Genomic DNA, 24124 nt, shown 5'->3' on the forward strand with positions numbered 1-24124 from the left:
ACCAAAAACCTAACACATTATTTATCCAACATTTAGGTTGAGTCTGGTTATTTACTCGCTAACATTTCCCTGGACTCCGGGGTTAGGGTTGGGGGTGGGGGTGGGGGGATGTGGAGGTATCGGTGGTTTAGTCCCGAGATTTCATACCTCCACATATAAAGTGCCTTCCCTTTCGTCTCTTAGCTCCGTCACTATGGCAACACTCCCACACACCTGTGGTCGCCATGGGGACAGGCAGGTAGAAGCAGAATGGTGGCGGTGCAGAAAGTCAGTCTGAGTGGATGAAAATAAAAAATCCTATGATATGTACGGACCACTGCAGGTGACCATTTCCTGTCCACCTTTTCACAATAAAGTGCTTCCATTCACAGCACCTGAACTAACAGGAAATAAAGCTCTCATTGTGAAGGCTGGTAGCTGAGACCGCTTTCTGGAGGAGTCGTCCGTCTGAAGAGCGTCTCCTTTCCTGATGATTCCAAATGTCTCACTGGCGTAAAAGTTTCTTAGCTAATCAGAATTAGCGTTACGCCTCCTCCTGCTTGCTGCTCTGCTTCTGAAGCTCTGCCCTCTGGTTGTTTCCACCGCTGTTCTTCCTGCTGCCGCTCTTTGTTCCCGAGGTCGATGAGGATGTGACCTTTAGGCTCTTGGATGTTTTGGTCCCACGGGCCTTCTCCTTATCCTGAGCTAGCGAAGGGCTGGAGTGTGCCCTCTGCAGGCCGCTGTCGCTAAAAAGCCGAGACTCGAAGGCCGAAAGATCCTCATCTCCGTTTGCCATCTTAGCCCGCAGCAGCATGGCGTACGTACCATAGCGCGTTTTCTAGAAGAAAGGAGACGGGAGGAGGTTAGCCAGATCTCCTGAGCTGATGAACTAGAGGAACCTTCTGACAGACCATCAAACAGCAGAAAAGTCCTGAATAAAAATAAAACGGGAGTGAGTCTAAGAGCTGATCTGAGGACAGAAACCGGCAGCAAACAGCAGCCGGAGCTGAGCAGATCTCCGTGTTCTTGACACATCATGATGAAGAGGAGACAGAAGGAGCTGCAGACCTCACAGACACTTCACACAGCAGGTGACAAGAAGTCATGTGACCAAACACACGGGCCGAATGCAGCTGACAGCAGAAAGCCTTCAGTCTGCTGTTCTGGGCTCCACATTTGTGTGACTCAGCCATTATTTATGATGTTATCAGTGAGACTGTGTCTGAGTGGCGCTCACTTCACCCTGCAGCAGCAGGTCGTTTCCATGGATTCATGCTGTTGGAGCTGAGCGACCATCTGCACGACACCAGCGCTGCACATGTCCATCAGCCCAGAGCTCACAGAGCAGCTCTTCAGTCGGGACAAAACAGCCACATTTTTATTTATTCATCTGTACTAGAGTACAGTGTTGTTTTCGTTAACGGAAACAAGATGCTGACGAGCTAAAAATAGCTCTTTGGTGATTAAAACATGACAAGATTGACGGGAGTTTTTGTTAAAGAGCCGAGAGTAGACGTAAACTACTCTCAAAATGCTAATATGTCCGTCTCTCAGAAGGTAAAGCAACAGCTGCTGACTGCCCTTCACTCAGACCAGCCCAGCAGCTGAGTGAAGCTGGCTCCCACCCATATCAGACAGCTCTAACCACTCTAGAAATGGAAGTCTGATGAGGGTTGGAAGCCAACTTCAGTCAACTAAATCTAAAGCTAAAACTAAAACTAAGACTAAGACTAAAACTAAGGCTAAAACTGAGACTAAGACTGAACTAAAACTAAGGCAAAGACTAAGGCTAAGATTAAGGCTAAAACTAAGGCTAAGACTAAAACTAAGGCAAAGACCAAGGCTAAGATTAAGGCTAAAACTAAGACTAAGGTTAAAAATAAAACTAAGACTAAGGCTAAAACTAAAACTAAGGCAAAGACTAAGGCTAAAACTAAAACTAAGGCTAAAACTAAGACTAAGGCTAAAACTAAAACTAAGGCTAAAACTAAGACTAAGGCTAAGACTAAAACTAAAACCAAGGCAAAGACTAAGGCTAAGATTAAGGCTAAAACTAAGACTAAGGCTAAAACTAAAGCCAAAACTAAGGCTAAGACTAAGGCTAAGATTTAGGCTAAAACTAAGACTAAGGCTAAAACTAAGGCTAAAACTAAAACTAAGGCTAAAACTAAGGCTAAGACTAAAACTAAGGCAAAGACTAAGGCTAAGATTTAGGCTAAAACTAAGGCTAAAACAAAGACTAAGGCTAAGACTAAGGCTAAGATTAAGGCTAAAACTAAGACTAAGGCTAAAACTAAAACTAAGGCTAAGACTAAGGCTAAAACTAAGACTAAGGCTAAAACTAAGGCTAAAACTAAAACTAAGGCAAAGGAGAGGGTGCTCGCTGCAGAACTACAAAGGCGGAGCTGCACCATAAGGTGGAGCTGCACCAGAGTCAGCCCCGCCCATTCACACAAACTCAGCCTAGCCCACTGACTTCTTCTGTTTTTGTTTTTCAACTTTATCGCAAACTAACATGACCCACATGAATTACGGCTGTTACTAGTTTACAATTGTTAATGCTATGTTCTATGCTCCAATTAAGCAAGATAAATATAACTTGCTACATGAGAAAGCCTGAATATATCCCGAAATGAAAAGATTTCTTTTAGCAAATATTTGCCCACAACTGCTTCTACAAAATCAATAAGAATGTTGATGGTTCTGGTAGTCCAGTGGCAAGATCGCTTCACTTAAGTTTTGCTTTCCCCTCTGCTGATGCTGGTTCGATTCTCGGTGGGGTGGGCAGAAATCTATTTAGCCAGCTGAAACATTTAATTTGTTTATAATTTAGTTGTAATGTTTATTTTCTGCAAAATATTTATGTCTCTAAAAGTTCTTTGAATTTGGTCGTTCCTAAACAGCATTTTGGTAGAAACTCTGCTCACAAATGGACTCACACTGGCTAAATAAACTAATAAATTAATAAAAAAACACATTAGTGATTATATTTTAAACGGTATACCAATAAATTGTTGTAAACATAGTACTGGCAAGTGTAGCTAGAAAATAAGAAAAAGGGTTTTTAATTACCTCATGTTTCCGCTACTAGGAGGCGAACCTGCGCAAAACTGCATGTTAAGCTAACTGCATAACCACTTCTCCACTACATCTGATAAAAAGCAGGTGGCGTTACATGTAATTCTGCCATCCAGCGTGTCTTTGTAGATGGGGATGTATGGTTTTTCCGCCAGTGTCTCAGTAGAAGCCATTTCAGAAATAATTTGTCAGAAAATTCACAGAATATCCAGATTTGAGAACCAAGACCAGACCCACTTCGGGGGAGAGGACCAAATTGAAGCTGAGATGGGAGGAAAATGCATGAATGAGGCCAAAAATGGCTTTGGCGTGTTTCTTATGAGGAAATGACAATATAACATGGTAAAAAGTTCCAAAAGTTACATTTTAATTATATGGAACCTTTACAAAAACTGTTCAATTCACTTCTCAACTCCGTCGTCAATCTTGCATTTTAGATTATATTAGCTATAACACCCTCTTTGGTTCCAGAATGCTATCAAGTCTGACAACTGGAAGGAATTGGACTGACTCTGATGGAATGGGCGGGGCTGACTCAGGGCTGACTCTGGTGCAGCTCCACCTTTTGGTGCAACTCCGCCTTTGTGGTTCTGCAGCGAGCACCACTTGGGGCAAAGCCTAAGGCTAAGATTAAGGCTAAGACTAAGGCTAAGGCTAAAACTAAAACTAAGGCTGAAACTAAAACTAAGACTAAGGCTACAACTAAAACTAAGACTAAAGCTAAATCTAAAACTAAGGCAAAGACTAAGGCTAAGGCTAAGGCTAAAACAAAGACTAAGGCTAAAACTAAGGCTAGGGCTAAAACCTACTAAAACTAAGGCTAAGACTGGGGCTAAAACTAAGGCTAAGGCTAAAACCTACTAAAACTAAGGCTAAGACTAAGGCTAAGACTAAAACTAAGACTAAGGCTAAAACTAAGGCTAAGGCTAAAACCTACTAAAACTAAGGCTAAGACTGAGGCTAAAACTAAGGCTAAGGCTAAAACCTACTAAAACTAGGGCTAAGACCAGGGCAAAGACTAAGGCTAAAACTAAAACTAAGACTAAAGCTAAGACTAAGGCTAAGGCTAAAACTAAGGCTAAGACTAAGGCGAAGACTAAAACTTAGACTAAGGCTAAGGCTAAAACTAAAACTAAGGCCAAGGCTAAAACCTACTAAAACTAAGGCTAAAGCCTAATTTATGCTTCTCCGTCTGCGTCAGTGCGGAGACACGCAACGCCATTATCCGTCCTTGCATAGGGCTCCGGCAGGCATGCAAGTACGTACGGAGTCGAGCCCACTTTTTTAAACATCCGTCGAACGAAACGGATTACTCAAGCTTGTGATTGGTCAGGACGCCACTGTTGTTTACAGCGCCGCCATTGCAAAGAGAGCCTAGGATAACTAGCGGCAGACACGGAAAAGCTTGAAGAATACCTCGCAAAAAAACTCTAAAAATATGAACGTTTAATCCTCCTGTGACTGGAGGAGTGAAAAGATGCGCAGCAAGCGTTTTATTTGTGGAAGGAAATGACAGGAAACGTGGGTTTAGAGGTGGGGAGCACATGAAGCGGTGGGAGAATGAGAGACAAATATGTCCGTGTTAAAAGTCTCTTGTATACACAAAAAACACAATATAAACACACGATCTTGGACCGATACATGACAGGATACCACAGAACAGTGCTACGCCCTCTGTTGTCCTGCCGGGCAACTGCTTTGCAACGCTCTCCAGGAGACGGAGAAGTAAAAGAGCAAAACGCTTCCCTCAATCTGTGCGTGTCTGTCCCTTGCGGAGCTGACGGAGAAGCATAAACCAAGGCTTAAGGCTAAGGCTAAAGCTAAAACCTACTAAAACTTAGACTAAGGCTAAGGCTAAAACTAAGGCTAAGGCTAAAACCTACTAAAACTTAGACTAAGGCTAAGGCTAAAACTAAGGCTAAGGCTAAAACCTACTAAAACTTAGACTAAGGCTAAGGCTAAAACTAAAACTAAAACTAAGGCTAAAACTAAAACTAAGGCTAAAACTAAAACTAAGACTAAGGCTAAAATTAAAACTAAGGCTAAGGCTAAGACTAAGGCTAAAATTAAAACTAAGGCTAAAACTAAGGCTAAGGCTAAGACTAAAACTAAGGTTAAGGCTAAAACTAAGGCTAAGGCTAAGCTTAAACCTAAGACTAAAACTAAGACGCTGGCCAAAACCAACGTTCGTTGAGTGTGTGGATTATTTATGAAGTTGGATCAACCCAATTGTATCTTTGAATCTGTCCAATGTAAGGACCTGGGTGCTGCTTCTTCTGAGGTGGAGAACAAGCTGATCCTGGGACTCACCTCAAACTCCAAGTACTCCTTCCTGAACTTCTGCTCCTCCAGCTCACGACCCTTGACCTTTCGGTCGGGCGTGGAAGCCGTGAGTTCCACCAGCTCAGAGGAAACCGCCCTGAACCGGTTCTCATGAGATTTGAGCTGCTCCTCCTGTCAACAATGAAATCCATGAAGCTCGGGGTGCAAAACGATGGAACCCTGCAGAAGGTTTGTGTTTGTACCTGAGACAGTTTGGTATTGGATCCTGGCAGCAGAGGACGGCTGAAACGTTTCTGGGAACCAATCGCTGCAGGGAATGGGGGGGCTGAAAACATGGCTGCCACCACGTTGATCCGTGTGATCCATGACTGCATCTGCTCGGTGTTCCTGCAGAAACACAGAAGCTGCTGTTCAGAGATGAAGACCGGCCAGCTTCAGCCCTACATTCATAGCTGGTTCTGGACCACCTAACCTTCAGGAGAAGGCTGCAGAGGACCCAACTGATACAAGTTAGTGGAAACCCTTAAACTAAAGGCAGAATGAACTGAACTCAATGCACTGATGAGTCGGATCAACTGGAACGTTTCCTCTGAAAAGCCTTCAGACGCCTCTTTATGGAGAAACCCAAGTGAACAAAGACAGGAGGCTTCTTACGGAGCTTGGAACAGAAAGACCCTCCAGTCAGCCGTTCGCAGGTAGAAGACGTTGGGTCTCTTGCTGTAGTCTGCTGCTCTCATGGCCAGAGAGTGATGGATGGACACGGCGTTCCTCACGTCCTCCTCCTTCAGCTCTCGCTCTGAACGGTACTCGTCCTGCAGACGGAGACAAAGACAGTGCAGGAACCCATACGTGCAGTGGTCTCTGGTATAAAGGTATGCCCTGTGAGTTGATCTCCAAAAGGAGAGCATCTGTCCACATGAACATCCAGGAGCTTTTGGCTGAACGGCTTTCCATGGCGAGTCATGTCTGCCTCAGTGATCTCTGGGAATGTAGGGTCAGGTTCTACAGAGCCGAGCAGGTTCTGGTAGCTCTCTGCGTGTTCGCTAGCTAGGATGGATCTCCCTTTCCTTCGCGTAGCTCGGCCTTCTGCTTGGCCGTCTTTGTAAATAAGAACTGTGTTCTGGTTAAACGAAGGTCCAATTAAACAAACGATCCAGTTGGTTGCAACCTTCAGTTTGACCACTAGATGTCAGTACAAATTATTACTGACAAGAAATCTGAAAGTTCCAGTAATCCTGCAGGCGGTCTGTAGGACTGTTGATGCAAACCAGATGAAGTCTGGATCGGGGAGTTTAGGTACTGATGAAACAGCAAGGCAGGTGCTGCACAGACGAGGTAAATCCACGACAGAGAAAACAGGTATAAAAACTACAAAAGTAAAAAAAAGGGAATCGATACACACTAGAGAATATTCATAAAATACAAAAAAATTTAAGTTTAAAGCCCAGAGGAAGAAGATAAACATTGTCAGCTGTCTCACCTTCTGCAGGTAGAGCACCAGACCCTTTAGCATGGCGTAGAACGACTTCCAGCCTCTTTTGCCTCTCGGTGCTACAACAAACAAAGCATCATGGGAAATCAGACATCAGGACACAAACTGTGGATGTCCTGTACAGCAACACTAAGGAGGTTAGGGTTAGTTAGTTGGGCTGCTGCTCACACTAGTGGAAGGTCTCTACTGCTTTACAGCAGTAGCTGTGCCATTGTCTAATATAAAGGCTAGCAGTTAGCCTTATCAGTTTGCAGAAAGTCAGAGGTATTTAGCTTTTTCTGTTGGCATCAGAGCCTGGAAGCTAAAACCAGAGTGAACGTCAGCGCAGCCTACGCTAGTCTGAGGGAGTTGAAGGAGGCTACAAAATCAAAGACTAATGGTGACCTGGCTTTGTTGCTACGGGACTTGTAAGTAATAATATTTGGGTCCAACAGTGTGAATCTTTATACTTGGTGGTTTATCTTGTATCTGCTGCCCGTGCTAGCGTTGTTAGCGCTAGCTACAGCAGGCTGTGGCAGGGTTGTAAACCACTTCCAACCAGTAGGAGGGAGAAGTGGGAAACGTGGGTTTAAAACCATAATAATGAACCTCATGAGGGTTTGTCATCCTAAGGATGCATGATTTAGTTTGTATTTTTTACTATCATCAGTGCCTTGTTCCTCCTGCTGACACCAGAAGTTTAAAACTCAAGAAGAAGACCGTTGCTCATGCGACACATACTTCTCTTCCCATCAGGATCGGCGTGGACTTTGCGAACCAAAAAGCCGCTTTTGTAAAGCTCGCCGTCGGCCTGCTGAGCCACGCCCACCAGTGGGTTGCCACTGCTCCCAAGCCTCTTCATGGTGTGGGAGGCGGAGTCTGTTCGGACTTCGGCCAGCTCTGACATGGACTTCCTCAACTCCTCTTCATCACTTCCAGAGAAACAACAGATTAATAACAAGCCTGCATGAAGATGCTCCATGTTCAGATGGTTTTTATTTTGGTCAGATCAGTTTTTATCAGAATGTCTAATGATCTAAATGAGCATGAAGGTGTGTGTGCTCATCGGCCATTTTGGCATCACGCAGTTTCTGGTTGCTGTTGTTTATCAGAATAAATAACAGATTCCCATCCAATCAGCTTCCAACCCCAAAAATCGTAACAGTCTGTAAACATCCTGGCCCTGCCCACTTGTGGAGGTTCCATCAGTGTTTGTTTCTAACTGTAACCATGACAACTAAAATGCATAAACCTGTACAAAAGCACTGCTTTCAACCAAAACCCTGACTCAGATGTCTCAATGTCACTCTAAACTCCGTCTGGTTGCTGGTTCGTTCAGACTCTAGCTCCTATCGCTGAAGAAAAGCAGGATGTTTGAGCTCCACCAACATTAAAACATCCAGACAGCAGCTGCACACACATCATGCATGGGCGTTGAGAAGCTGACCTGTAATTACTGTGAGAAGTGGTTACCACGGTAACACAAGCTTAAATAAGGGAGACACACTCTTCATGCGCTGACATGCATGTTCACACTTACATGGTCCACTGCAGCTTCTCGTTCTTGATGGAGCTGTACAGAGTCTGCAGAGAGATAACACACACACACACACACACACACACACACACACACACACACACACACACACACACACACACACATGGTTAGGTGAAGGATATGCTGCTGGGTATGAATCAGACTGGCACAGTCTACAGAAACTTTAAAGAGCAAGTCACCCCCTACCAGAGCATTACTCCACTCCCACTTCCTGTTTGAAAAATGCAACAAATGCTGTTGCCTGACAGATCACGAGGGCGGAGTCGTCAAAAAAACACAAACAGGCTCACAGCCACATTGTGGCATCATAGAGTATCAGCTGACATCATAGGGTACCTCTTAGCCAATAGCAATGGCAGATTTAAATTCTAATGCAGTGAAGAGTTTTACCTGAAGAGGACGCAACACTGACAGTTTTAGACAGAATTTTAATTAAGATGCACTAAAGATACACTAAATCTTCTTCCGGCTCTTGGAGAGTACAGACGCTTTTTTTTCCTCCTCTCCCTCCCTCCTCGTCCCAAGGCTCTTTGTCCTGTCTTTGCGTACATGGCGCTTCTGCATTTTTTCTGGAAACTGGAAATTATTAAAAATGGATCTGGTCAGTTGGTCTCTCAACGCGATTGGCAAATTTTTTTCAACGATGAGAACAGGAGACAGATCCAGCTGGGTATATCATGGACTCCTGGAAAAAGTAGAACCTGATATGCCTCTCTCAACTGTCTGTAGAGGATTCTGAAGATGTTTGGATATTTGTCGTCTTGGTGTCAGGATCCCTACTGTTTGGCCTGAGCGGTTACCTGGCTTACCGGAAAATTAACGAGCTTTCGAGGAATATTGGCTCAATCCCGGAGCTCAGGGATGGAATGCATCGTGCTGTGAATGCACAAACTCATATAATTGTCGAGATGAGTCGTAAGCTTGGAACTTTGGCTGAGATTCAGGCTCTGGCACAGAAGGTGGATTCCATCAAGGAGCGAGTTGACAGATCAGCACGGATTGGGATAGATTAATTACGCCATTATTGGATCTAGAGAGGTTGAAGACCAACAGAACTCTAAGGCAGAGAGGAAATTATCTCGGTCTGTCCCCAAACAAGTTCTTATCTGAATCTGGTGCCCTTGGAGCCTGTGAGGCTGAAGTGTAAACTCCCCTCAGAAGAAATGTGGAATGCTGCCGTCGCTATGGAAACTCTTTCTCCCTATCCCAGCCTGGGCGGGACTGCGACCGGTGAAGGCCGTGGAACCGTATCTAGAAGTCAATGTGCCCTCTAACCCATTATCTCCCTCCCCCTTCCAGACGGAGGTGATGAGCGCTGCTCCATGCGGCTGCACGCACAGAAGTGAGGAGAGTCCCAACCCTACCTCCCCACCTAGTGGACACTTATGTTGTGTAATGTCTGAAGTCGGTGTGCATATCTGTCTGAGGTGTGTTTTTGCATAGCAAAGCTGCCCTCTCTGTTGAGGGTAACTCTGAAGGGCCTTTTTTCCCTCCTCCTCACTCTATCCTCATATAAACCCTCTTGATCTATAACGGTAGCACGACTCGGGTTGTGAATGACCACAGTCACCAATTCTTGTCATGTGTCTATGTATGTATGTCTGATCTCAGAATTGTGTGTACTGAAACTCTAATTTCCCTCTGGGATTAATAAAGTATCTTTGATTTGATTTGATTGATAAAGTACCAAACTATTGACTACACGTGTCTACAGCACCGTTAGACACTCTTATTTTGTTTAGCAGCAAAAAGAGTTGATTTGGGGTGACTTGCTCTTTAAATGGGAAGCATCCCTTTACAAAGCTTTTATTTTGAAACACAAACAGGAAGCGCTTCCATCATAAAAAAACAATTGTGTGACATGAGATTGTCCCCAGGTCCTCATCAGACTTAGACTGGATAAAAGTCCAAGTAGGACCACCGCCCCACCCCCAGTGACCTTGGGGGCAAACACTGCTGTTCCACCCTCGGCCGTTGGGGGCTGGCTCCAGAAAACAGCAAGTTCCAATGTAAAAACAGCCGACCTCAGCAGAAATTAACATGTACAGGTGCTGGCCAGTAAATTAGAATATCATCAAAAGGTTGAAGATATTTCAGTAATTCTATTCAAAACGTGAAACTTGTACATTATATTCATGCAATGCACACAGACCAATGTATTTCCAATGTTCATTACATTTAAATTTGATATTCATAAGTGACAACTAATGAAAACTCCAAATTTGGTATCTCAAAAAATTAGAATATTCTGAAAAGGCTGAATATAGAAGACACCTGCTGCCACTCTAATCAGCTGATTTACTCAAAACACCTGCAAAGGCCTTTAAAAGGTCCCTCAGTCTTGTTTTGAAGGCACCACAATCATGGGGAAGACTTCTGACTTAACAGCTGTCCAAAAGACAATCATTGACACCTTGCACAAGGAGGGCAAGACACAAAAGGTGATTGCTAAAGAAGCTGGCTGTTCGCAGAGCTGTGTCCAAGCACATTAACAGACAGGCGAAGGGACGGAAAAAATGTGGTAGAAAAAAGTGTACAAGCTCTAGGGATAACCGCACCCTGCAGAGAATTGTGACGACAAACCCATTCAAAAATGTGGGGGAGATCCACAAAGAGTGGACTGCAGCTGGAGTCAGCGCTTCAAGAACCACCACGAGGAGACTCATGAAAGACATGGGATTCAGGTGTCGCATTCCGTGTGTCAAGCCACTCTTGAACAAGAAACAGCGCAAGAAGCGTCTCGCCTGGGCCAAGGACAAAAAGGACTGGACTGATGCTGAGTGGTCCAAAGTTATGTTTTCTGATGAAAGCAAGTTCTGCATTTCCTTTGGAAATCAAGGACCCAGAGTCTGGAGGAAGAGCGGAGAAGCACAGAATCCACGTTGCATGAGGTCCAGTGTAAAGTTTCCACCGTCAGTGATGGTGTGGGGTGCCATGTCATCTGCCGGTGTTGGCCCACTCTGTTTCCTGAGGTCCAGGGTCAATGCAGCCGTCTACCAGGAAGTTTTAGAGCACTTCATGCTTCCTGCTGCTGACCAACTTTATGGGGATGCAGACTTCACCTTTCAACAGGACTTGGCACCTGCACACAGTGCCAAAACCACCAGCACCTGGTTCAAGGACCATGGTATCCCTGTCCTTGATTGGCCCGCAAACTCGCCTGACCTTAACCCCATAGAAAATCTATGGGGTATTGTGAAGCGGAGGATGCAATACGCTAGACCCAACAATGCAGAGGAGCTGAAGACGACTATCAGAGCAACCTGGGCTCTCATAACACCTGAGCAGTGCCACAGACTGATCGAGTCCATGCCACGCCGCATTACTGCAGTTATTGAGGCAAAAGGAGCCCCGACTAAGTATTGAGTGCTATACATGCACATTCTTTTCATGTTCATTCTTTTCAGTTGGCCAACATTAGAGAAACAAACATTTTTTCATTGGCCTTTAGAATATTCTAATTTTCTGAGATACCAGATTTGATGTTTTCATTGGTTGTCACCTATAAATATCAAAATTAAACGTAATAAACATTGGAAATACATTGGTCTGTGTGCATTGCATGAATATAATGTACAAGTTTCACGTTTTGAATGGAATTACTGAAATATTTTCAACCTTTTGATGATATTCTAATTTACTGGCCAGCACCTGTATACAGGCTGGTTCAAAACCATTCTAGGTTTAATAGATCTAGTTTACAGTCAGGACAACTCTGAGGGGGTGAATGTTTTGTACCTCTTCTGTTTAGATGTAATTATGAATAATTAGGGACGTTTCCTTTTGACTGACAGGTAGCAGATGAGCCGTCAGTGCCAGCGTTAGCAGCTACCATCCTGCTCGCTCCAGGGAAGGCCTCAGCCTCGCTTCATGTTAAGGGTTGCAGGCTAGAAGGCAGAGGGTGGCAGAGCGGCTCAACCTCCTCATTTCTGTATTTTATGGGAGTGATAAAACGACGGTGGTGGTGGGTACTGTCCACTGGACCTCGACTCAGCTCTTCAGAAACCCTCAAATTTAAAAGGCTTAAACTTGTCTCCATAAAAAACCACAGATGGCTGAGGTTTACAGAGATTTCAAGTCTGCTCTGGGTTTATTGCACGCTCTAAGGTCTGATGTTTAATGGAAAGTGCGGTCTGGGGCCGATGGCGACCCTGGAACAGCAGGTCTGAGGGCTCCGGTTGCTTTTCTACTGAAGATTGTTGATGGAGTGATACTTTGTGAAATTTTTATGTTCAGATTTTGATAAAACACCTATGTTGGATGTACTTTGAGGTATATGAAATGTATTTTCGCATAAAACCCCCGCTGTGGCCCGTGAGGACTACCAACGTAACCATATTGTCTCTTGTTCAGAAACTTTTGGACACCACTGATGTAAAGGTTCTGACACAGGGAGCTAAACAAAAGTCCATATTGCTTTCAGGTTCTACCTTCTTCTTCCGGTTCTGCAGGTGGTGCTGCCCATCCTGACTTTTGCCCAAAAGGTCCGGAAAGGCCAGCGGCTTCAGGGAGCGGGACCTGGGAGCTCTGGGGTACCTGAAGGCGTCCGAACCCCTGGTGTCCCGCCCACTTCGGACCGAACACAGGGACCGCGAGCGCACGCGTCCTGACGAGTGTATGCTGTTCACACCGATCATTGTGGTCAGTCAGAACCACTAAGGTCAAAGGTCAGCAAACAACGTGACTGGAGCTGCAGCTTTAACAGGTGGATCAGAACCAGCTGGTTCTGGCCTGGCTGATGGACTCCTGCGAAGAGTCGGAGCGGATGCCTTTGGGTCTCGTCCAGACAGACCCAGAATATTCTGAACTTCAATAGTCTCAGTAGATGTTCAGATGGATGTGTCTGCTGGTTTCTGGTTCGACAACATCCTGGGATTTAAACCCTCTGCAGTAAAAACGGGATTTTAAAAACAAACATCCATTGTGAGTGCTCTCCTTCTTCTCTGCTGAAATGACAAACTACAAACTGTAACAATAAAGCATTTATAGTCTAACTAGTTCAGCTTTAAACAATCCTTAAATGTAAAGATTTTATTGCTTAATTCTTTTCTGACGGATTCAAAGTGTCATCAGACTCTGTGAAGAAGCTTTAAAGGTTTTATCCGTTTGCTGTTGTGCCAATCTGTAGAGTCGACCTTCTCCTCCTCTTCACGTCTCGTTAAACTCCAAAGCATCCCGGTGGAGAATTGCAGTCGATCTCTCTCACCATCCTCGCTCTTCTTCTGATCGAGCAGACAAAAATCACCCTAAAACATGAAGTGGAGCTGCTGCTCCTGACGCAGCGACCAGGAGAATCCCTGCACTGCAAATAAATCTGCGTGACGAAGGAGACGCAGCTCCCTCTCACATCCAGAAAAGAAAAGCGGGGAAGGGTGGGATCACACCCACACAAGCAGACAGGGAGGCAGAGGTGGAGAAAGGGAAAGTTTATCCTGTTGAATCCTAAAAACAGGACCTGTCCCTCCTCTTCCTCAGCTCCTGTCTGTTGTCATCTTCGTCCAGCAGGAGAATCCCCGTCTGGTCAGGTGAGCTCTTCCCCCTCCTCAGACTAACTGTTGAGGACTGTTGGCCCTCCCTCCCTCCTTCGTTGCTCATCTCTCGCAATGCGCATTTTCTCTGAGCTGCAGCAGCCAATCACTGTGCAGCAACAGGAGCCAGAGCCCGCCTCCTGCTCCTGCTGTCAGTCATGAACTGAGAGATGAAGAGCAGTGTGACCAGATGGATGGACACCGTCAGCGCCAACTCAGACGGGTCAAAATGAAAACTCATAACAAATGATTAGTTTTTATTTTGTTATTTGGCTAAACAGAAAAACGAGACCATGCGACTTTTCCATTCATTTTATTGTTTCAATACTTACATTTGAACAGTGAATAATGTTGGTTAGAATGCTTCATGTTTCTCTGGAACATCCATTTAATGTGTTTAATTACTTAAAATAAATAAATCCTTTAGAGGAATAATCTGATCATGTAGGTCTCCATGCCCCCCCCCCCCCCCCCCCCCCCCCCGCTCCTTTTACTAAAAAACACCCCCAGAGCATTTCTTTGGGCTCGTGCATGCGTCTTCTGTCTCAGCTGAACATCCCCTGCTGGCTTGCTAAGCTACTACAAATGGCTGGATGCACCGCTCCTCCCCATCCAGGTGGGGTTGAATCTGGATCCCTCTTCCCCAGGTCCTCATTCACCAAACGTTGATAGAAACCGTCCTAAATTCCTACCAACTGAGTTTAGAATGTTTGTACCAAAATCCTGATTTATGAACCACGCAGTGGCATCTCCCACACGTTCTTCTGCAGTCGACTGATGATGAATCCCACCTGTGCTCATGTCTGTTCAGTCATTTACATACAGACACGCCCTCAATTACCCATATTTGGTCACACCACATCCTCCCCAAAAACGAGATAAGCGAGATGGGGTCCCGAGCAGAAATAAAGAAAAATGGTTCCACGTAAAACTAACCCTAAACCTTCTGTTGTCATTTACAGTTTACATTTAAGGAGTTGAAAATGTTTGTTGCCTGGCAGTCAGCCAGGCTGGTTAGCTAGGCAATGTGTGTGTGATGGGGAGCAGAGAGGGAGGAGGTTCTGGGGGTTTTGTGAAGGCTTGTTTGGACACTGAGCTGTTTGTAAAATATTTTTATTAATAATGTTATAACACTGCTCAGTGATGGTTGTGAGATGCCCCGCCTGTCTGCTATCTCACGTTGGAAGGTCCAGCTGCCAGAAAATCCTTAAGTTCTCAACTATTTAACACAGACTGGGATCAGGACCCCTTCAGAAAGCTAGCCTGGCAAGCAATCCCATACAGAGACGAAACTGTTGTCACCCGAAGCAGAAACCCACAATGGTCACAGGAATAACGTGAGTCTGACAAAAGTCTATACTGATATCCGTCTGAAACAGTTTTTCTGTGGTGTCACGTGTACATGAGCAACAGGTTCTGTTTTGTTTTTGGTTTCCGTTACATAAGGAGATGTTCTTGGAGGTGGTTCTGTTTCTGTTGATAAACACTCAGGTGACAGATCTGCTGTCTGAAGAGCTGCAGAGCATCAGATCCCTTGACAACACGCGGTTCGGTGTGGATTCTGAAAGTTTTGACTTGTAATTTGTGGGTTTTCCAGTGTTGATGGTAATAAGCTGCTGTTATGTTGACGAATGAACCGAGAATAATTGAGGCTGACTACTATTACACATCAATATAAATAAACATGTTAAACACGTGTGAGGGTTTTTGTATGTGGCTGATCACAGCACCCCCTTAGGAAAATATGTTCCCACAGCAATGTATAGCAATGAGGAGCATTCCAGCCTCTCATCTTTGTACGTGGGAGGCTGACTGAATATTTTTGCTCCACTGTGTTTACGAGAGACAGTCGTACCTTCAGCAGATCTTTGGGAAAGTCGTTTCCATCGTTGAGTCCTTCAAGGTTGGAGATGAACTGACTGCAAGACATTCTCTTCCCCACATTCTACACAAAAAGAACACCATTAGACTCTGAAGCAGGTCTTCAGACTGAAGTGTGCTGTCAGACACGATCATCAGGTCTGCTGGGGTGTGTGTGTGCTCGATTTTACTGGTGCCATGGTAAAGATGTTTATGTTTATTCATTTGGCAGATGCTTTTATCCAAAGCGACTTACAATTTATAACCTATAGGGCATGTTGTGATGTCAAAGATGTCACATCACCAACATATCTGTATAAAACCTGAAGGTTTAAGGGACAATTTGCAATGTTTTCTTATTTTTAAATGATCTTCTTGAGCCAGTACGTTTTACAGGGTTAATGAAAGGCTCCCAGCTCCATCGCCGGTCCGGTCTGCTGGGAAATAGAGCTGAGGTACCTGGCGCTGCTGTCTGGCTCCAGCATGTTTTAGATCATGAACACATCTGATTTGGTTCATTTAGTGATGAATCCCTCCTGTAGACACTTAGGAACGCTGGGAGACGTTTCAGCTGGTAGATTCAGGTGTTAAAAGGATGAACCCACAGCGAGTAGACGGTTTCAGTTCTACACACGGACTCTAGCGGGTGCTAAAAGCAAGCTAAACTGCCCAGTATGGCTGTAACCCATTAGCATTCCAGCGTCCCGCTCAAAGTCCCATTGCATCATTTAAGGGGTTAAAGACATTATTCACAGATCTTCTGATCTCACCTGTGGTGAGCATTAGTGAGGTCACGTCTCACAAAAACTAAATATAAATAAATAAGAAGGACTTACGTTTCCATGGAGATCTGTGTTCAGCAACATGACAGCACATGTCAAAGTGTGGACACTATCTAAGGGACAGAGATGTGCAGGTGAGAAACAGGTGAGACCTAACCAGGTGAGAGACTAGTGAAACTGATACCTTCGGTGGACACGCCTTCAGGGTTACACTGTCTGTATCTCCTGGAGAAATGAGCGAGGACTCGTTCTCTCTCCTGGGTTTCTCCCATCAGAGCAAACTGAGTCAAAAACATCCTGGAAAACATCCGATTCAGTTTATTCAAACAAAACAAGTCAAATGTAGGGCTGTGCTGGTACGGACCGAATCCTAACGCAGGACTCGTAGCAGGCTGAGACAACTGTCAAAATAAAAGCTTTTCAAATATCTTCAATTCAATTCAATTCAATTTTATTTATATAGCGCCAAATCACGACAAGAGTCGTCTCAAGGCACTTCACATAATAAAAATTCCAATTCAGGTCAGTTCATTAAGCCAATCAGAAAAAATTTTTCCTATATAAGTAACTCAGCAAATTGCATCAAGTCACTGACTAGTGTCAGTGACTATACAGCAATCCTCATACCAAGCAAGCATAAAGCGACTGTGGAGAGGAAAACTCCCTTTTAACAGGAAGAAACCTCCAGAGAATCCTGGCTCAGTATAAGCAGCCATCCTCCACGACTCACTGGGGATCGAGAAGACAGAGCAGGTAGACACACACACACACGCACGCACGCACACACGCACACACACACACACACACACACACACACACATCTTCCAGGTAACAAGTTGAGAAAAAGTAGAAAGGTCCAGAAGAAACTCTGGTGGGGCCACTGGCATTGGTTAGGAGGCCGGACATGTGGGACACAACCTTATGGAGCCATAAACACACTAATTATTCCATTAGTTTGAAAGCAGAAAGCTCAGAACATCAGAGAGGTGAGGGGGAGGAGCAAAAACATAAAGTTATTAACCCTCCCACTGCAGGGGCGGAGCTATGGGTGGGCCTGGGTGGGCACAGAGTGGCCTACACTCGTTTGAGAGAGCAGAAGGGAAACTCATGGACCGATGGTGACCTGGACTTGTAACTAACATTATGTTTTATCCAACAGAGTGGATTTTTAACTTTGAGGTTTATTCCAGTATTAGTTAGCTCATGTTAGCATTAGCTTGTTGTTAGCTTGTTAGAACAGCTGTACTTCTGCTTTCAACCAGTAGGGGAGAGCAGGAAATGTATCTACAACAAACACAGGTTTAATTTAAGGACCAGAACCGACCTGAGTGCCTGGTCGATGGTCAGGCCGCTGAAGTTAAAGTAGCAGAGATATTCTTGCGCCACCATCTGGCTGAACTCGTTACTGCAGACACGAGAAAAAGAAGAAGGAATAAGAGATGTGAAATAAAACCAGAGCTCAGTAAGTTATTCGGGACATGTAAAGGTGATGATTGTCCTGGTTTTTTAAACATGAACACATACTGGACCATCACTGTCCAAATAAACTAAAATAACAAAATGATCCTTCGCTTAGAAGATGAGCAGAAGGGAAGCTCAGCAGACACACTGACTTCTTGCCGAGGTGTGGAGCGACGTCGGACTTCCTGAACCCATCCAGGTTGTACAGACGTTTGGCGAGACGTTTGGCTGCCTGCAAGTCTGGCTTCATGCCATTGGTCAGCGCGTCGTGGATGCTGCCAAGTGCCAGACGCTCCGCCACATCAGCCTGCGGGTACAGCAGCTCAGGCGGGCGGTTCTCCGAACACTCCCTGAAACACACAACAGGAAGGTGAGTGGAAACTTTCAGATCCGTTTCAATGAAAACTCACCGCTTCCTACTGTCAGAGTTCCTTCTGAAACTCAAAGGTGAATGATTGTTAAAGCACAGGGTGAGAAATCAGGAACAGAAACACAGATCAGAGTAGTAAGTGAAGTTAGAGATCCAGAAACACCGACCAATCTAAAGAACTCTGGTCTTCAGGTTCCTGACCCGTCTGCATCCTGCGCGCAACACACAGATGCATTTATCAGCATCGCCATGGAGACAGGACAAACAGACTGCAGGCAGCTAGTGCAACACCACATTTAACCGGTCGAGATGTTTTAATGGATTTTTCTGGAAACTGAAAGGTTGTTTCAACCTTTAAAATCACTTTTAGTCCTGAAACAAAAACATTAAAGGAATCCAATCCTCCATGGCAACAGAGTCCGCTGACAGGGTCAGTCTCATGACCCTTCGATCCTTCAGACCTCAGGACAAACTGTTAGGATCACATGGTCTGAGACTCCAGATGAAAGGCTCAACGACGTTCCTGAACACTCCCACATACTGCCCGTTAGTAACAAGAAAACCTTCAGACTCCCAACATCGACCAGCCAGATGGTCCGGTCCCATAACACCGTCAACAGCTGCTGATCAGCAGACATGCTCACCATCTCCAGAACCGGTCTGGGTTTAATGCACCGATCTGAAACCAGCTCCGTCTCCATCACCACCGCTCTGTTCTCAAACTGACTTTCAGATTAAAACCCAGAGATTCAGCAGGAAGTGGAAGTGGTTCGGACTGGACCCACTTCCTTTAATGAAGTCCAGCATCTGCCCAGAGCACCGCTGCGGCCAGCTGGGCAAAGACTAAAAGAACTTCTACTTTTCAGATGGAGCTGCTAATAGCCAGTATTAAGGTCAGAACCAGAACCCAAAGAGGCATCTGCATCAGTTCTACAGAACTCGGGATGTTTCTTACTGCACCAAAGCTGAGTTTGTCATTCAGACGACTCAGAGATGGTGGAAGTGTTTCCTGAAGCTTAGAGAAGCACAAGAACTTCTGGATGTTGGTGTTTCCTGCTACAACATCACTGACCCATTCACCCTGGACAGGAATAATCAGCAGCAAAGGATGCCAGCCTCAGCCTGCAGCTGAAAACAGGTGGGGTTCTACACATTTGACCCGTTCTGATCGTATTTCAGCTGGTCAGTAACCACATCAAACTTTCATAAACAATAAAAAGTTCCCCGATGATTCGGTTAGCTAACAGAACCGGGTCGGAATGATCCACCGCCCTCCATCTTTCTCTCCACCAAACTTTCGTTGACGTTAAAGAGCAAGTAACGCCTAAATGAACTTATTTTGCTGATAACCTGTATAGACGAGTGTCTAATAGTGCTGTACACATGTGTAATCATTAGTGTGGCAGTTTTGTGCAACTTACTTTACATTTAATATTTCAGCCCAAAACCATAATTATAACTCCATCTTCAGGTTAAAACTCTGCTCCACATTTATGCAGAACCAGCTGTGGCTGATGGCTAAGCTGAAAAACGGTGTCAGCAGGTTACTACGTGGCTGCACTGCACTGGTCTCCAGGTGAGGCAGCGGCACCTCCTCCTGGCTCAGCCACTCACCTGCTGATATGATACATTAGCGCTCGGAGCCGCTTGCCTCCGTGAAAAAAATGCCCTCCTCCCCCTTTCATCTAATGATCGTGGTTAACATGAAATCCTCCAGAATGCTGCAGAATCTGTGTCTGCTCTTCTCCTGAGCGGTAAGTCTTGTGTGAGTGCGTGCATGGTCGAGTGCGCACGTTAACAACTAGTTTTTAGATTGAGAAACTGACAGCGCACGTGGGGGGTGCGGTCTATCACTGCCTCAGTGCCGCTTTCTCGGCCGGCCCGGCCACGCCTCTTTTGGAAGCATTTTCCCAACAGGAAGTGTGGATGAAACACGTCTCCACCCAGGCCTCGGCCTTCACGTTAAAGAAGAGAAGAAAACCACCAGCAACAGTTATGAAGACTACCAGAGAAATGTAGAAAACGTCTTACACAACCAGCAGGACTACTGGAATTCCACCTCTGGTTGATAACAGATGTTGATTTTAGGGATGTTCTGACCCAAATGGGCCGAGCTTTGATGTTTTACATCTGTTAGATTGTCTCTGACAGCAGCTCAACTGTTTCAGATTTGCTTAGATCGAACTGCTGCTGCAGCACAGTCATCCTGAGAGGTTTACATGAAGACTGATCTTAAAAACGTCTTGCCTCCCATCCCAGACACTCCTTCAGTTCCAAACCTCGGGTTAGGACTGACTGTCCTGCAAGTCTTTTCGCATCTTTTTGTTTAGAAAAAGTTAAAACAAGGTTTTGTCTGAATTAAGACGATGTTATGGTTCCTTTTGTCCCCACCACACACACATTCCTTAGAAATGACTCGGTCCGCTGAAGTCCATCCCACCTGATTCGTTAGAAATGACTCGGTCCGCTGAAGTCCGTTCCAAGTTTTCCTGGTTACGTTGCTATTCTGCACACATGGCGGAAGTGACTGATGGGGTTGCCAAAGTTAAAACATACATAAAAAAACGAACCAAAGTGAAATTTCAGCGCAGACTTGTCAAAGCTAGAAGAGAAGTCTCTATTCTATAAGAAGTTGTTTCCATGTCTGGTATGCCCACAGACAGAAGGAGCAGGTTTTAACTGGCTAGTCCGTGTTTATGAGGCAGACTGGACATGTGGTTCTGATCCAGTCTGTTGCTCCAAAAAACAATAGCTAAACTGAACTCTCACTTTAAACACCTATAATTTAGCTGTTACCAATAAAATGTCTTCTTTTAAAAACATACAGTATCAGTAATTTATCTGAACTTACTAGAACTATTTTTATTTCAGACAGGCAGAAGTTGAGTCTTGTGCTGCAAACCCAACACACATGAATGGGGAATGTGACATCATCTGTCCTAAGAAGAATTACATTCCACTGTTGTTTCTACTGTACATGCACCCTCTTGTAAAGATAATTGATTCTTTTCATAATGTCTCTTATCACCTACATCCATGCCTTTATCTCCTCCCATCTAGAGAACTGACATGAGAATCCAGGGTGAGAGCTCGGTCAAAGGTCACACCAAGATTCCTGACAGAGGGTTTGGTGTGAGAAGCAAGCTGACCAAGAGAGTCTCTGACTTTGGGAACCAGCTTGTCTGGGGCACAGATGAGGATCTCAGTCTGATCTTCATTCAGCTGTAGAAAGCTCCCAGCCATCCAGGTTTTGATAGAGGCTAAGCAGGTGTGTAACAGCTGCAGCTTAGACATCTCATGGGGCTTAAAGGAGATGTACAGTTGGATGTCATCTGCATAAAGATGGTAGGAGATTCCTTTGAAGGAGCTCAGGATGTGCTGAAGAGGAAGCAGATAGAGGAGGAAGAGCAGAGGCACCAGCACAGAACCTTGTGGGACACCATGGGAAAGAGAGGTGGTGGAGGACCTAAACTGGAGACGGCCACAGAAAAGGAACATTCAGACAGATGAGAGGAGAACCACTCCAGAGCCATTCCTGGCAGGCCTACCCAGTCTCTCAGCCTCTCCAGTAGCAGGTGATGGTCAACAGTGTCAAAGGCTGCAGTCAGGTCCAGCAGGACCAGAACAGAACAGTCCCCTGTATCACTGTGGGTCAGAAGGTCATTAGAGACCCTAAGAAGAGCTGTTTCAGTAGAATGAGCTCTACGACAACCTGACTGGAAGCTATCATAGATGTTATGTTCATCAAGAGCAGCTGAGCGAAAGGACCGTCTGTGTTTACAGACTGACTTGATATTAGGTTAGGACTTGTTGGGATGGACTCTTTAGGTCTCTGATGATCTAACATCTCACAACTGGTCTGATGATAATCCAACAAGGACCTACCACATCCTGGATGACTGTGAACCCTCACCAGCAGCACAGGTTCTAATGTACCTTCAGCAGATTGATGATGGAATTAACTTCTTCTAAACGCAACCTCAGAGCCAGAAAGAAACATTTTATCCCAGTTCAAAACAAAACTGGTGTTTTTAAAAGGAAACCAAAAGTAATTCTCAGAATACTGAGTTTTAATCCTCTTTGTTGTTGGGATGCAGCGGTCTACACTTTAATCTAATGACACACCCACACACACCTCTGGGGTGTTTGATCCTGCAGATGAAACCGATTTTAAACAGGTGTCACTGATCAGCAACAAGAAAAATATAAAAGCAAAGATCAAAAATGACCAAACACAAAAGAGAGGTGTGGAGTTCAACAGGGCATGTCATCATGAGAGCAACAACAACCAGTAAAACACAGACATAAAACAGCCAAACTGATTTCTCCACCAGACAAAAATACCTGTTTCTGTCAACAACAAACTACACATTCATGTTCTCTGCTTCAGCAGCAGACTCGCCAGCCAGGATGCTGCTAGGGTTAGGAGGGTCCAACGCAGCGTTCCTAGACCAAACTTTGCAAAGCAAGATTGTGGTCTAGTTCACCAGGCTGACATAACCCAGCAATACTCTAACAATTTCTCACTGTCTACTTAGGACTTAAGTACATCCATGTACTCTTGCAATAGGATCTCGGTAACCCCCAAATTCCACTACCTCCGCTCCGACACGAACGCCGGAGAAAAATCGGTCCCGTTGTAGTCAATCAGAGCAATTCCACTACTGCGGCCGTGCTCCGGCCGTGCTCCGGCAGTGCGGCGCCGTGCGCCGCCCTCTGTTCCGGCGTCCGGCAAAAATAGAATCGATCCTATTTTCGCCGGACGCCTGAGCACCTCCGCAGTAAATGGACAGAAATCACAACCGCCCAACAGGAAAAGGAGCGAGCACAACTTCCGTTTTTCACAATAAATCGATAAACAAAAGGCGTTTTTTGTTTCATATGCACAGGTTTAACAACTTTTAACAACTATCAATGGTGGCTGAAGTTAAATGTACAAAAGTAAGCCATAAATACAGTTTCCACTATCAAAGTAGTCGCACTTTGTTGATCCAAACACTGCTGATCTCTCAACACAAATGATGGGCAGATTAAACAGTTCATGCCGATGCTTCTCCCACACAACGGGTGTTTGGATCTAACTTCCGCGTTTATTGCTCGGACTGCATCGCAAGATCTCGAAAGTCCCGCGCATGCTTGTTTGCCCATTTCAGGTCTCCGCACCGGAGCGGAGCCGTTGTAGAGCGGGTACCAAGAAAAATTGAGTTCGGAAGCGAGCAGCTGCAGAAGGCGGGGGCGGACCGGAGCGGAGCGGAGGTAGTGGAATTTGGGGGTAACACTTTAGTTTAGGGAACACAAATGAACCATTAATTAGCTGCCAATTAATATGCATATTAGTGGACTACTAAGTCTGAACTAGTCATTATTAAGCACTTATTAACAACTTATTACTAAGGCCATAATTCTAACATTAACAGGTCATAAATAAAGAGTCTTATCAAAATAAGCCATTCATAATGGTTAGTGAACTGAAAGTAACTAATCACTAATGTAACTAATAAAACATCATAATTTTAACTTGTAATAATTATTCATTTTAACCAGTATTAATAATCTTTATTACAACATATTATATATATTAATTGTATGCTTCCACTTGGTTATCTTTTATCAGTGTGTTTTACTTAGATTTTTATTTATCAGGTGTTTATGTTTAATTTGATTCTTAATTTATCAGTGTTTCCTCTGTAGAGCTGGCTGTCCCGGGGGCAGCGGCTGGCTGTGGCTGCTGGGGTGCTTCTCATGCCTCCTCTT

At 44.9% G+C, this 24124-nt stretch overlaps 1 protein-coding gene across 4 annotated transcripts in view; it reads right to left on the reverse strand.

The window, feature by feature from the left end:
* Window positions 1-366: 366 nt before the first annotated feature.
* psda (pleckstrin and Sec7 domain containing a) overlaps window positions 367-24124 on the reverse strand; it is a 73776-nt gene continuing 50018 nt past the window's right edge. For all 4 annotated transcript variants that reach the window (XM_015945991.3, XM_054750441.2, XM_070542649.1 and 1 more), the window contains 12 exons: window positions 18153-18350; window positions 17864-17944; window positions 16724-16836; window positions 16594-16652; window positions 15753-15842; window positions 8352-8395; window positions 7553-7743; window positions 6821-6891; window positions 5995-6152; window positions 5583-5727; window positions 5368-5511; window positions 367-817 (listed from right to left, as the gene is read on the reverse strand). In XM_015945991.3, the coding sequence (XP_015801477.3) occupies window positions 524-817; window positions 5368-5511; window positions 5583-5727; window positions 5995-6152; window positions 6821-6891; window positions 7553-7743; window positions 8352-8395; window positions 15753-15842; window positions 16594-16652; window positions 16724-16836; window positions 17864-17944; window positions 18153-18350 (1588 nt within the window). In that variant the 3' untranslated portion in view covers window positions 367-523. The remainder of the gene's footprint in view (window positions 818-5367; window positions 5512-5582; window positions 5728-5994; window positions 6153-6820; window positions 6892-7552; window positions 7744-8351; window positions 8396-15752; window positions 15843-16593; window positions 16653-16723; window positions 16837-17863; window positions 17945-18152; window positions 18351-24124) is intronic.

Source organism: Nothobranchius furzeri, chromosome 12 (genome assembly GCF_043380555.1).
Source record: "Nothobranchius furzeri strain GRZ-AD chromosome 12, NfurGRZ-RIMD1, whole genome shotgun sequence".
Taxonomy (NCBI): domain Eukaryota; kingdom Metazoa; phylum Chordata; class Actinopteri; order Cyprinodontiformes; family Nothobranchiidae; genus Nothobranchius; species Nothobranchius furzeri.